Consider the following 14,067-nt stretch of genomic DNA (forward strand, 5'->3'; position numbering starts at 1 on the left):
ATGAGGAGCATTAATGTCACCCCCAAGGAGGATATGGGTGGTCGATGAAAGGGAGTGCAGGAATTTGCCAAGAGCACTAAACAAAGAGGACGTGACAGGGGGGTTATAAAATGACATCAGAGCGAGAGAAATACGGGTAGATGGTTGGTAATAGACCACACCAACTAAATGTTTCAGGAGGGGGGAGGGTACGTCTAGTGGTTCAACGAGAACGTCATTGCGTACATAAATGGACGCAAGTGGCTTTCCCGTCGTAGCGTGATATGCACGGTAGCCTGGGACGGCAAGGGCCGCCCGAGTCTCCTGTATAAGGAGAAAATGGGGTAATGTTTGGCGGGTGAGAAGATATTGGTGGAGAGGGGTCCTATTATGACGAAAGTTGCGGCAGTTCCACTGCAAAATATTGTTACGAGGTTGGTTGCTTCTGAGCGAGATGTATTTGCAGAGTAAAAACTACAGGCAAGAGACACAATGGCTGATTGGCCCAGTCGCGCGCCTGTCAGTCGCACCTCTTCCTTTTCTTCCTCTCCGTAGCAGGACCCCCGGGCGTTGGAGCGCCGTCTCGGCGAGAGTCCGGAGAAGTGCGACAGAAGTAGGGTTTCAAGCGCGAAACATGGACAATGTCAACTAGTGACGAACTTGGTGACGTATTGGAGTGCAATGGCGCTATCTCGTAGGTTACGTCGCTAACTTGACGTAAGACTAGGTAGGGTCCGGCGTATCGGGACAAAAGTTTTTCGGAGAGACCTACACGGCGACACGGTGACCAGAGGAGCACGTGGTCACCTGGGGCAAACGTTATATTTCGATGCCGGTGGTCGTAGCGGGCTTTTTGCATATCCTGTGACCTGGTGAGGCGAGACTTGGCAACTTGACGAGCCATGTGAGCCCGATCAATGGCTTCGCGCGCGTACTCGGAAGGAGATGGCACGAGAGGCAAGGTGGTTTCAAATGGCAATATGGGGTCGCGACCATATAAAAGATAAAAAGGCGAGAATCCCGCAGTGTCATGTCGAGAGGAGTTATATGCGAAGGTCACATAGGCCAACGTTGTATCCCAGTCTCGATGATCATCGGAGACGTACATCGAAAGCATCTCTGTGAGCGTGCGGTTGAGACGTTCAGTTAGGCCATTAGTTTGTGGGTGGTAGGCGGTAGATAGCTTATGGGCTGTAGCACACGATCGAAGGAGGTCATCGACAACTTTGGACAGGAAAGAGCGGCCGCGGTCCGTAAGCAGCTGTCGGGGTGCACCATGGTGTAAGATGACGTCATGAAGAAGAAAATCCGCGACGTCAGTGGCGCAACTGGTTGGCATGGCCTTTGTTATCGCGTAACGGGTCGCATAATCTGTGGCGACGGCAATCCATTTATTTCCTAGTGTCGTCGTCGGAAAAGGGCCAAGAAGGTCGAGTCCCACGCGATGAAATGGTTCAGAGGGGACTTCAATTGGGTGAAGATATCCAGCTGGCAGCAAAGAAGGTCTTTTCCGGCGCTGGCAGAGGTCGCAAGTGGCGACATATCGACGTACGCTGCGGTACAATCCAGGCCAGAAAAATCGACGTCGCACGCGGTCGTATGTGCGGGAAACGCCGAGGTGTCCCGCTGTTGGTGCGTCGTGAAGTTGTTGAAGTATGGCAGGCCGTAGATGACGAGGGATGACAAGCAGAAGCTCAGGGCCTTCAGTGGTGACGTTGCGGCGGTAGAGGATGCCGTCATGCAGCACGAACATACGGGATTCAGCGTCATGGCTGTCAGACTGGATGGCGTCGATGATAGTGCGCAATGACTCATCCCGTCGTTGTTCGATGCGCATATCGCTGACGTCTGTAAACGCCATTACTCTGCTCTCCAGGTCAGGCGCAACGGGATCAGGAGGATCTACCGGATATCGAGAAAGACAGTCTGCGTCCTTGTGCAAACGGCCAGACTTGTAGCTGACGCTAAACGAAAATTCCTGAAGCCTCAGAGCCCAGCGAGCCAGACGTCCAGTCGGGTCCTTCAGAGAAGTCAGCCAACAGAGGGCGTGGTGGTCCGTAACGACAGTGAAAATGCGACCATATAAATATGGCCGAAACTTGGCGACGGCCCAAACTAAAGCTAGACACTCTCTCTCGGTGATGGAATAATTCATCTCCTGGGGAGAAAGCAGGCGACTGGCGTAAGCTATCACGCACTGTCTACCGTGGTGCCGCTGAGCGAGAACTGCGCCGATACCGTGGCCACTGGCGTCGGTGCGAACCTCTGTGGCAGCAGAAGGATTAAAGTGGGCAAGTATGGGGGGCGTAGTTAGGTAGCCGATGAGAGCGGCGAACGCTTGAGCCTGCTCAGGGCCCCATGAGAATGTGGTATCCTTCTTCAGCAAATCTGTCAGTGGTCGGGCAACGTCAGCGAAGTTTTTCACAAAACGGCGAAAGTAGGAACATAAGCCGACGAAGCTACGGACGTCGGATGTAGAACGGGGCACTGGAAAGCTACGGACGACGCGGATCTTTTCGGGATCTGGTTGGACACCATCGGCGTTTACAATATGGCCCAGAATGGCAATCTGACGGTGACCAAATTGACACTTCTTGGAATTGAGTTGTAGCCCAGCTGTTCTGAAGACTGCGAGAATTGCAGCGAGACGGGTCAGGTGGCTATCGAAAGTAGATGAAAAGACTATCACATCGTCTAGGTAACAAAGACAAGTAGACCACTTGTAACCACGCAGGAGAGAGTCCATCATTCGTTCGAATGTGGCAGGGGTGTTACATAGTCCAAAAGGCATGACCTTAAACTGGTATAAACCATCTGGTGTAATGAAGGCCGTCTTCTCGCGGTCCATTTCATCGACAGAAATCTGCCAGTAGCCGGACCGGAGATCTATAGACGAGAAGTATGTAGCCCCGTGTAGGCAGTCCAACGCGTCATCGATGCGTGGTAGCGGGTACACGTCTTTTCGTGTGATCTTGTTTAGGTGGCGATAGTCAACGCAGAAGCGCCAGGTACCATCTTTTTTCTTCACAAGGACGACAGGGGAGGCCCAAGGACTACTTGATGGTTCTATGACACCTTTGTTGAGCATTTTGTCCACTTCTGCTTGGATAACTCTACGCTCAGTGGGGGAGACACGATAGGGGCGTCGGCGAATAGGACTGGCGTCACCAGTATTTATACGGTGCTGAACAGTGGATGTTTGCCCTAGAGGTCTGTCGTCGAAAGAAAAAATGTCGGTATATGACGCGAGAAGGCGATGGATGTCATTGGCTTGCGCAGGGTTGAGGTCGGGTGCAATCATCTTCGAGAAACGATCTGGCCGAGAACAGGTGCTGTTCGCTACTGGAGACTGAAGTAAATCAATCTCGGTGGTGAGCGCTGCTATTTCGAATTCGTCAGCATTAGATACGCTGGCCAAGAACATGCCACGAGGAAGCACTTGAGGGCACAAGCTGAAATTGAGAAGTGGAAGCGAGGTACAATTGTCAGTAACAGTCACAAGCGTATGGGGAATGGCAATGTTGCGGCTCAAGAGGACGTCGGCGAGAGGAAGGAGGACATATTGACCATCGGGAACTTGGGGCTGTGCGGTCAAAACGACGAAGGTGGCTGCCTGAGCTGACAGCCGCACATCCTGAAGAGAGCACAGGCGCGGCGGGGCAGTGGGGGGGTCAGCGACTATCTGAGGCAACTCTAGCTGAAGAACGCCTGTAGCACAATCGATCAGAGCAGAATGATTCGACAAGAAGTCCAGGCCTAGGATAATGTCATAAGGGCAGTGGTCAATCACGGCTAAAATGACAGAAGTAGTGTGGTCCTTTATACGTAAGCGGGCAGTGCACAGACCGAGAACCATCGGCGTGCCGCCATCGGCCACACGGAGCATTTGTGCAGCCGCTGGTGTCAGAACTTTCTTTAAACGTGTGCGTAGGCTTGAACTCATGACCGAAATGCTTGCGCCGGTGTCGACAAGTGCTTGTACAGGTTCGCCGTCTACTTTAACGTCTATTACACTTCGTCTGGTGGGAACGGAAAGAGGATTTGCTGCGGAAGTCGTCAATGCAGCACCACCTCCGGGGGCTGCATTTCTCAGTTTTCCGAGACAACGCGGCCGGAAGCCACGGGGGACGAGAAGCGCCGTGGCTGCGGCGAACGGGACGATGGGCGACGTGTTTGCGGCGATCGAGACTGGTGCCCACGTGGTGAAGGCGAGCGGCTGTACCAAGTGTTCCGAGAATGGTCAATGGCATTGGGCTCTTCGGCAGGTGGAAAGGTGCGGGCGGTATCGTCGAAACGGGTCATATTGGTCGTTGCGCGATGTGCCGAGGACCATGTGTTGCGGCAGTAACGGGCAATATGTCCAACGCGGTGGCAGTTGAAACATATAGGGCGGTCATCTGCAGTTCGCCACTCAGCCGGGTTGCGAGTACGTGGAGAAGACCGTCGGTCGGAGAAGGGCATCACGAAAGGGCGTTCGCTGACTCTAGGCGCGGTGACATGGCACACGGAATGCACTCCGATGTTTTCAAGCTCCCGGCGCACGATGGCTTGAACAAGAGGAACAGTAACAGGAGTGGCATCGGTACTGCGCGAATAGAACGCCGAGGGCGCCATAGCTTCCAGTTCACGACGAACAATGCGTGTAAGGTCTCCCGGCGGCGATGCACGTTGTGGTGTTGACTGGTCCTCGCAAGTAGATGTTGCAGCGGTGTTTGGGAGTCGAGCGAATGTTTGTAGAATGCGGCGACTTTTCACTTGCTCGAACTGACGACACTCTTTGATGATCGCGTCTACGGTGGAACAGCCCTTGCACATCAGGAGATTGAACGCGTCGTCGGCAATCCCTTTCAGAACATGTCCCACCTTGTCACCTTCTGTCATGTCGCTTTCGGCCTTTCGGCAGAGGGCCAGCACGTCTTGAATGTAAGCGAGGTATGACTCCGTAGGGGATTGGGCACGGCAGGCCAATTCCTTTTTGGCGGCGATCTTCCGACTGGCGGTTTTGCCAAACACCTCCCGCATCTTTGCTTTGCATTGGTCCCAGCTTGTGAGTTCTTCTTCATTGTTCTCATACCACACCTTGGCCGTGCCTCTCAAATAGAACAGCACATTAGCCAACTGAAGTGTGGGATCCCATCTGTTCGGCACACTCACTCGTTCAAACATGGCCAGCCAATCGTCAACGTCGACGCCATCGGTTCCGCAGAATGTACCGGGATCCTTGAGAGGCGTGAAAACGTACGGTTGCGACGCCATGTTCGTCGGAGACGCTGACGTTGACGCGGAGGGCTGAGCATTGGCCATGGCTGGAAGGGCGATGCGACGTCCGCTGCGGAGCTCCGTTGCCTGATGGTTACCCAGCACCTCTCACCAATATGTTACGAGGTTGGTTGCTTCTGAGCGAGATGTATTTGCAGAGTAAAAACTACAGGCAAGAGACACAATGGCTGATTGGCCCAGTCGCGCGCCTGTCAGTCGCACCTCTTCCTTTTCTTCCTCTCCGTAGCAATATCGAGGTCCTTTTCACGCGCCATCTAGGTCTTTGGAGTAGAGGAAGCGCCTACGCGTGCGCGTTCCTTCTTTTTTGCCGGGGGAAGTGACTCCTGCAGGGAGTTAAGCATATAGGTGAAAGATTCCAGTTGCTTAGATTGGATTTTGAGGGTCGTAAGAATCCGGACAATTGAATTTTCTAGCTGGACCAAACGAGTGTGATGTGCAGTGGTGGTGGTTTCGACCATGTCGGCCAATTTGGTTACATGGGAGCTGGAGGTCGGGGCGTTGAGTGTGGTGAGTTGCTTATTTAGCTCCGTGAGTTGAGAGGTAAGAGAGGATGTGGTAGTTGCGAGTGTCTGTGTCAGTGCAAGTATTTTCTGTTGTAGCTCATCTGAGACGCGTTGTTGCTCGCGCTGGTTGCGCTCCAACATAGCCAGTCGCAGATCGAAGGAGCGGCTCTCGTTACTTGAAGATGGTGAAGGTGTGTTTGATGAAGAAGTGCACATGGGAGGTGTTCCCTTAACCTTAGCGGCGTATGAGCCCGGGGGGATGTTGCGGGAGGTGATAGGAGCTCATGCGCTGAAGAAGAGGGCGGCGAAGGCTGAGTGGCTCGGCGCATGGCTGTGCGACGGAGAAAAGCTGCTTTGGCGCAGTCGCGTTGCTTAGCTAGAAGGTAGGGGCAGGTGGAGTCGAGAGATGAGTGGGTGTTGACTTGGCAATGAATGCACCAGGGTTGGGCGCAAACGTGAGCATCGGGATCTGCCGGTAGAGGAGACGCACAGCGGCGGCACTTGGCCGGAACGCTGTGTTGGGGGCATTGATGAGCACGGTGCCCTATAGCAAGGCATCGAGTGCAAGTAGGGGGCTTGGGTTTATGTGGACGGCATCGGAAAGAGACGCGTTTGAAGTACACAAAGCGAGGGATGATGGTTCCAGCAAATGTTATGAGGACGGATTCAGTGGAGCCCATCATACGTGCAGCGAGTATATCTGAAGTAAAGGATTCGAGGTCATGCAAGATCTGAGATGTTGTGAAGTGACCACCGACGTTGTGTATGACGCCGAGACATGATATTGGAGGACTGAGGGCATAGGGCTTAATGGTGATCGGCTTACCATTAGGTTCCAGACTTGTGAGGGAGAGTAGGAGGTGGGCAGTGAGAGGTGAGTGCGTTTTCAGAAACACAAGGCTCTGAGCAGGTTTGGCTTGAAGGGTGACCTCCGCACTGGTCTTGGGAGAGAGATTTGCGGCGGCTGTGATGGTAGAAAGCAGGTCATACAGAGGCAGTTTTGGCGTGAGTGTTCCGGGTGGAAGTTGGATTCCGACGGTGATGAGCTCGGAGCGGGGGCGGGCGGTCGAGGCAGGTTTTCGATTGGCACTAACGGTGTTCCAGCTGCCTTCAGAGGATGGCGTATTGTCTTCGTTGACTTGCGATGCCGTGAAGTTCATTTCCGTCGATAAGTCGTCAGCTGAAGTGATGGAAGGCAAGACTTTGGCGATGGAAGGAACGACGCTCGTCGAAACGCACTTGTCGACAGACTCGGAATTTCCAATGGGTAGGCCAGACGCAGATAAGGTGGGGAGAGCAGCAGGCGTGGTTGATTGCAATGCCAACGCTGCATTACGGCTCTCGGGCTCCGGCGTTTGCGTGGCTATCAAGCTGAGAGTAGCAGAGACGCCACCAGCGTTGCACGTTGCTGGACCGTGCGCGCTGTTGAGGAACGCTGCCTGTTGCTGTATTGTTGTCGGCGCGGGGCTGGTGACATTGCCAGATGGTGACAGCGGAGGCACGGCTGTATCAGGCGTACGACCGGAGGAGGCTGGGCTTACCGAAAAGGCGTAAGTTGTCGTTGGTGTCGAGTGCTGGGCGGGACTCTGCATCGTGGAGGTGCAGGTGCGGCGCGTTAGGGTTAGCGCGGCGCCGCGCCGCTTCGTACTTTTGAAGGGGCCTGGGGGGCCAGCCTGGGGTCGGACCGGGGCCCGGATGTTGTCGGCGTGTCCCGGAAGTCTTCCAGAAGGAATAGTGAGCTTGTCCAGACACGGGCGGGGCCCGGTAACGGGCCAAGAACACGTGAAAATGGAGCACTGTATGCGGCCAGCCAAACAAAACGGCGCCACCTGGCGGTCCCTAGTTAGGCAAATTCCACTAAGCGGCTACGCTGGCGCCAGCCCCAGGAAACAAAGGTGATGTTCTGGCACGTTCAAGCACTCAATATTGTCATTTATTCTACCACGCACAAGTAAACGTTAATATGGCACGGGCACATGATACCACCTATCTCACGCCGATGAATAATCGCATTATTAGCGCTGAGGAATAGTTTGCAAGCCTGATGATAGGCGAGGCAGCAGACCGTCAAATAACGCTGGTCAACCAAACAACGCAGCATGCGGACTCAGGGGCTTCAACTTGCTTTGGAACGTCATTATCACGTGACCAGGCATACGCCTGAAGAGTTATTCTCGCTCGGTGTGAGTAGGCAAGAGATCTGCCTTACGAAGGCCACGTGGGACAAATGGCAGGGCTATCGAACTCACCTTCTCGCCTCATCTTTTTTTTTGCCGCTTGAAAATACCGCTTTTCTCAGCTCGTATTGAACCGATTGAAAAAATTCTTGTGGAATAATGCTCTTCCTCGGACAAACAACAACGGCCATTGTCAACTAAAATTTCTTATGGGGCCTGGTAGAGGCCCCTTCAACGTAGGTAGACCATTCATTATGCCAGCATGGTAGCGTAACAAACAAGACATTGAAAAAAAACAAGTGCAGACTGAAAATTGGGTTTAACTGTAGCAGAAATACACAAAGAAAAAAAAACAAAGGAAAAGAGGTTACGCAGCAAAGGAACACCATCACAGGAAATAATCAGGTGTAGTCAAAAAACACGATCTCACATTCTGAAAGTGATACAGAGAACGATCTCCCATTGTGAAAGCAATACAGAGAGCTGAACTGACTCCAAAAATATCGTTGTTCTTTATAAAAATTTAGACTTCAGATCTCTCTCTCATGTCATGACGGGTTTAAAGAACAACAGGATTCGAAGCACCCCCGTTTCGTAGGCCCACCATAATGCGAGTACTAGGGAGAGAGCTAAAGCCTATAATACATAGAACACTGATATTTGTGCCAGTTCACTTTCATTATTTTTTTATAGTCCAGCTTGCTTCTTGACTACACGTTGTTGCTACACGTGATGTTGTTCCAAGCCCCCTGTGAGCTCGTTTCCCTCCTTTTTTCAACACGAAAGTGTTTGATTCGAACGAGGAGGCGCATTCGGCTGCACGAGGTTTCACTGACCGTGTTCCTGGTAACGCGTTATCTCCTGGGCAATCCGAGCCTCTGCACGTACAGCGAGATATGCAAGCGTCATTATCTCGAAATAAGATTGCTCCCCTGGTGCACTCCTCGCTGCGCAGAACCCAAGGTGTTACTCTCAGGGTGCTCCAAATAAGAACCTACCCGAGCCCTGCGGCACTGCATGCAACATACCGCGAACAGTTCACAAGCGCAGATTGTCCCTTGTGTGGAGGTTATACGGATTTTGAGTATGTCCTGTAGGGCTGTGCCTTTGCCAGTCCCCCTTTCCAACAAGAGGAAGTAAACAAGCTGATCAATGCCCAGGACTTCTCCGCTGAAATCCTAACCGTCCAGAGGGTCGGCGCGAGAGTCGTCAGGTTTACCATGACCATCTCTGATTAGATCTAGCCAGGTGACGCTCATTTGCCGCGCGTCTACTAAGATCAAATAAAGTTATTTTACTAACTTATTGTGGGTCCAGGCAACACCACCTAGACTTTTTTTCAGGCCTCCGAAAGCCTACGTGACGTCATCAGTATGACATCTGCCTGGAACTTGGCTTCACTCAAATGACCGGCACACGTTCGCGTTTTGTCGTTCCGCGGCCTAGTTGCACTCGTAGCATTTTTTTCTGGGATTTACACCTAGAAGCAGGCCCGTGGCCAGGGGGGAGGGGTTAGCAGGCCCCCTTCCCTCCACGAAATCCGGATGGAGGGGGCTGTTTTACTGAGAATAAATAGTGAAAATAGGGCCTTGTCAAGGACTTCAACAGGTGCCCCAGCACCCGAAAATTAATTTTTTGGCTACGGGCCTGCCTAGAAAGAATTTTTGTTAGCAACAGGTCTAAATGTTATTGACCCCCGAAAAGTTTTTGATATTTACACCTATATTTACAATTGTAGCAGAACCTTGTGATGAGCTCATCGTGCAATGGAGCAGCAGAGCAGTGGTAACGGGAAATGAAAATAAGTCTATTGGCTATAATACCACACGTGAGAAAGTGTGCCTCAGTGAGTTATGATTATACTGAAGTAAGGCGCGTTATTGGACTCGTTGGTTTATGTAAAGTTTTTGAAGGCATTGGAGGGTCTATTTTGCATTTCAGTAAATGGACCAGAAGATTTGTGTCAAAACAAGACTGCATGTTTTATTATATAAAATGCTTTTAAAAACAAACCAACAATGAAATAAAACCATTGAATGAGGATTCATGCGAAGTTTTTCACATACAATATTTTCTTAAAAAGTAAAATAAAGGAAACATGACATTACCTGTAAAATCTTTTCGACACTTAGTTGACTTATTTTCAGTAGATGTAATTGAACACACACGAAATGGGTTAGATATGAACTATTTAAGTCTTCAAATGATTCTTCCACATAACAGCTCAAGTGCCACAAGAAAGGCAATGTTCACAGCAAAAGGAAAAATGTGACAATACTTTAAAAATTGTGGAGATAAAGCTTTTAACATTTTTAAAATGATCTAGTAGAAGGTGTTGAAGCTGGGAGCTCAAACAATTTGGCTTTATAAACACAAACGACACATCATCAGTCATGTGCGAGAGATTACGCCTGGAGTGTCTTCAGTTTCCGTTTAGCTGCTTTGGCTTCAGACAGCTTGTTGTTTTCTCGTTTGCAAAGGTTGTTTAACAAAGTGTTGGCTGCTGCACTAAGTATTTACCCCATCACTACATGTGGCATATGGCCATTGTCACAAACATCAAAGTCTTCATTCCACTCAAGGAAGAGTGTTGTCATTGAAACAAGCAGTTCTTTCTGCTTTTCACAGGCATGAAATTTGGCTGCGTGTTTTTCACTTGTCAGTTTCTCGAGAACAATATTCATCATCAGTACTGCGTTCACAACGACGGCTTGGGGAAACTTAAGTCCACCTCTTGTGATACTCGTTATGAGCTCGTCTGCCTCAATTGTAAGAGTCCTACTCTCAACAACTAAATACTCTTTACAGAATGCACATTTAAGCTTTTTGAGTCCAGCATGTGCGCAATAACCAGCGACATAAGTTGTAGCTGCAAGTGTGTGCTGCTTTGCAGCAATTTCCTCTTCTCCAACTACAATCTGGAATTGATTTAAAGCATCACGAAATTTATCAGTGGAGGCACGTAGAGGAATCTTGTCACACCTCTGGCAGCTCCAGGACCTTCTGCAGCCTCAATTTGTGCTCCGCTTCATACATCTCCCGTGTGGAGCTATGGTACTGTGCGCCTCTTAACTGTCGGTACCTGCCAAACCTGTCTTCAAGGCAGTCCGACTGGAATTTCCCCAGTAAGACGTACCTGAATCCAAGCTTTTCAAGGCAGTAGCTCGTCACCTGAACAAGAGCAAGAGACGTGTGACGCAATGCATTGTGCGTCTCATGACTGAAATGACCAGTGTCATGCTTGAGGCTTTTCCAGTAGTCGAGCCAACTGACTATTTTGTTCAAAAACTCGACTTGGGGGCAACAAACTGCCTTTATGGGCTCTTGTAAGTCATCTCGAAGGTGCCTCCCTTTATCCGGCGTCTTAACATTCACTATGCGCCACCACAATACGACAGTGCTGATAGAATCGGCTGTGCTTTTGGCATGCTGCAGTTCTGCTGCTTGTACACTGTTGAGAGCTGCGATTGTGAAACTGTTCAACACCTTGAGAACAAGTTTCAGGTTTTGTCGCTCTAAGTTCGAAGATTTCAGTGCCTTCAAAGACAATGTTGGAGCAAGTCGTACCAGCTCAATTCTTTCTCTCTAATGGAGCTCTAGCAGCGTATTGAATGAAGCTGTTAGCACGCACGGCTTGTCAGGTAGTCCATTGTTGTCTGGAAAAAACAAACATTCACCACTGTTACGCTGGTTAAGCCAATTGTTTCGTATGCATTTTAAAACATGAACAGAATCTAAAATAAAGAACAGTGGTCTTGATTGGTCTGATGGATGCTTGTAGACCGCATCAACCTTCCGTGGCTCTGAAAAAAATGACATTGCCTTCCCATTGATGAAGTTGTTGTCTGAAACAACCGCGATTACTCGAAAGCCTGTTGCCTCCAGCGCTTTAATGAGCTCACGAAGAAACTGATGCAGCTGTATTGCATCTGTTTTCGCCATTGGAAGGATGTGCACTACGTCTTTGCTTGACGACAGGAGGCTTTGAATCATAAACACATATGCAGTTCTTGCTGCGTTTTGACTGTTTGTAGCCATTCCTACTAGACCACCACCTTTGTAGTCAATGTAGGGCTGCAGATGAATTTCGTCTATGACAAGCGTCACAGTTTTTTTGTGGTCAACCATTCCTACGGCCAGCCTCTTTGCATACGACAGAAATAAAGAATCTTGTTGCTCAGAGCATGGGTTCACACGGTATGACCCACAAACACGTGTAATTGTGTCGGGGTGTGGAAGTTTCAACTTTGATGTGGACCTAATAAATCTGTACACATGTGGAGATATTGTGAACACAAGGCTAGTAAATACCAGCAAGTCCACAGGGTATCTCGATGTTCTGCTAAGTAAAATGCCGACTTGCTGTTTTACGAACTTGACAACTTCCACTTGCCACTCATGTGGGAAACTTTGTGACGGTAGTTCATCCAGTGTTTCCACTGTCTTCTTCATGACAATCTGCAAGCCTTCTTCGCTGTCGGAGAAGCTTCCTGCCAAACTTTGCACAGTAATAAGGACCTTGGCGATTTCCCGCAGATCACACAAATAAACAGGAAGCATGAGGGTCCCAAGCTTGTTAAGCTGCACGTCACCAACGAACACTTTCACAATCAAATCAGCTGACACTGTCACAGAAAAACGCACAGTTGGAGCTTCTTGAGAATCGAAGTTTAGGAAGAGGACTTTGTTGTAACAAGTTTTGTCCAGAAGGTGTTTGTCTGAAAACTTGTCAGAGCGGTGAGCAAGTCTTCAAAAGTACTGATGTTATTCTTTTTCTTCTCTTCTGGTGAGCTTCAGCGGACTGCCTTATTGCCTTCTGTAGCGATTCTCCCTCTGGACAAAGTCGCTTCTCTTCAGGGCCTTCCCGAACAACAGTAGTGGGACGAGAAAGATACGAAGGGCAGTTTGAAAATAGGCTCGGGATAGCACCAGACTTGAGTCGTCTCAGCTGGAGAGGAACTTCAAGTACTCGTCCGGTTTTCTCATCTTGATAGGTCGGCGTGGTCACAAAATCACTTGCATGAAAGTGCTTCTCACACACCTGAAAAAAAAGAAAAATGAAACAGAGCTTATAGCACGAAAATCAAGCAAGAAAAATTTAGCGGACATTCGTCAACTACATATCAGAAAATGTGGCTGCGTTATTAGGCATTATCATAGTAGCAATGCCTTGTTAGGTGGCCCAACAGGCGAGCGCTGTTTAATAAATCTAACTCTCATAGGATTTGATCAGGCGCTGCAGTCCGTTTAGAGCGACTCGGGCCATCGGCTAGGCTTGAGATTGCGAGGAAAGTACCTGTTTGTCAAGACTGGTCGCGCGAAAACAAAAATTAGGCAAACAGCACGATTACTAATACTGCGTGTCTCATGTCCTTCGTGAAATATGCTGCAAGTGTCCCTAAGGCATAGCTCACAAATAATGAAAATTGAAAGGTTTTTAGTTGCATATCTGAGTGAGTTATCACATGCGTAGGCACCTGCGACAAGTGAAAGAACGCACTTACCACATTGTACTTTGTGGGCGCAAAATCCTTGCGAGGGGTCGCTCTCGTCCATGCGGTTCTTTGGTCGGCGTCCATCGGAAACCAATAGACGCGCGCTTTAGGTCCATGAGCATGGTTAGAGTTGCACCCCGGTGCACAGCAGCATCCAGGCATATTGCATAGTTACCCAACCATGCTCACACAGCACAAGATAAAGAAATAACAGCGTGAGCGGTTACAAAATGCAACTAGCCTACAACCACAACAGCCAGCAGAGCGAGTGAGCACGTAAGATCAATGTGGCCAGACGCACTGTCATGCGCTGCCAACTTTGCTCGGTTGTGCACAAAAATGTTTAAAGCTTGAATAAATCAAGTAAATAAGTACATCATTTGAAAGATAAAATATTGCTAATCTTTTTTTGTTAGATAGTAGGTAATAATTTCCTACAGTTTGCCTACTGAAAACTTGTTTCGAAGCAAAAAAGATTGTCTGTCTATTTGGCGAACAGAAGCCGCAAGCCATTCCGACCTCAGCCAGTCGAGGGTTGCTTTCTCACAGATCTCACAGCAGTGACGTCACGCTGACGAGACAGAGGCTTGCCGAGGCCTTGAAAAAAAATCTAGGTGGTGTTGGTCCAGGACG

At 49.7% G+C, this 14,067-nt stretch overlaps 1 protein-coding gene and 1 pseudogene across 1 annotated transcript in view; one reads left to right on the top strand and one right to left on the bottom strand.

The window, feature by feature from the left end:
- Positions 1–9,177, top strand: part of LOC142817615 (uncharacterized) — a 36,857-nt gene extending 27,680 nt beyond the window's left edge. Inside the window, exon 2 of the mRNA XM_075894670.1 lies at positions 9,037–9,177. Coding sequence (XP_075750785.1) covers positions 9,037–9,177 — 141 coding nt within the window. The remainder of the gene's footprint in view (positions 1–9,036) is intronic.
- Positions 9,178–9,734: 557 nt separating this feature from the next.
- Positions 9,735–13,596, bottom strand: LOC142817451 (uncharacterized; annotated as a pseudogene).
- Between the last annotated feature and the right edge of the window lie 471 nt (positions 13,597–14,067).

The sequence above is a fragment of the Rhipicephalus microplus genome, chromosome 5 (genome assembly GCF_043290135.1).
Source record: "Rhipicephalus microplus isolate Deutch F79 chromosome 5, USDA_Rmic, whole genome shotgun sequence".
Lineage (NCBI taxonomy): Eukaryota > Metazoa > Arthropoda > Arachnida > Ixodida > Ixodidae > Rhipicephalus > Rhipicephalus microplus.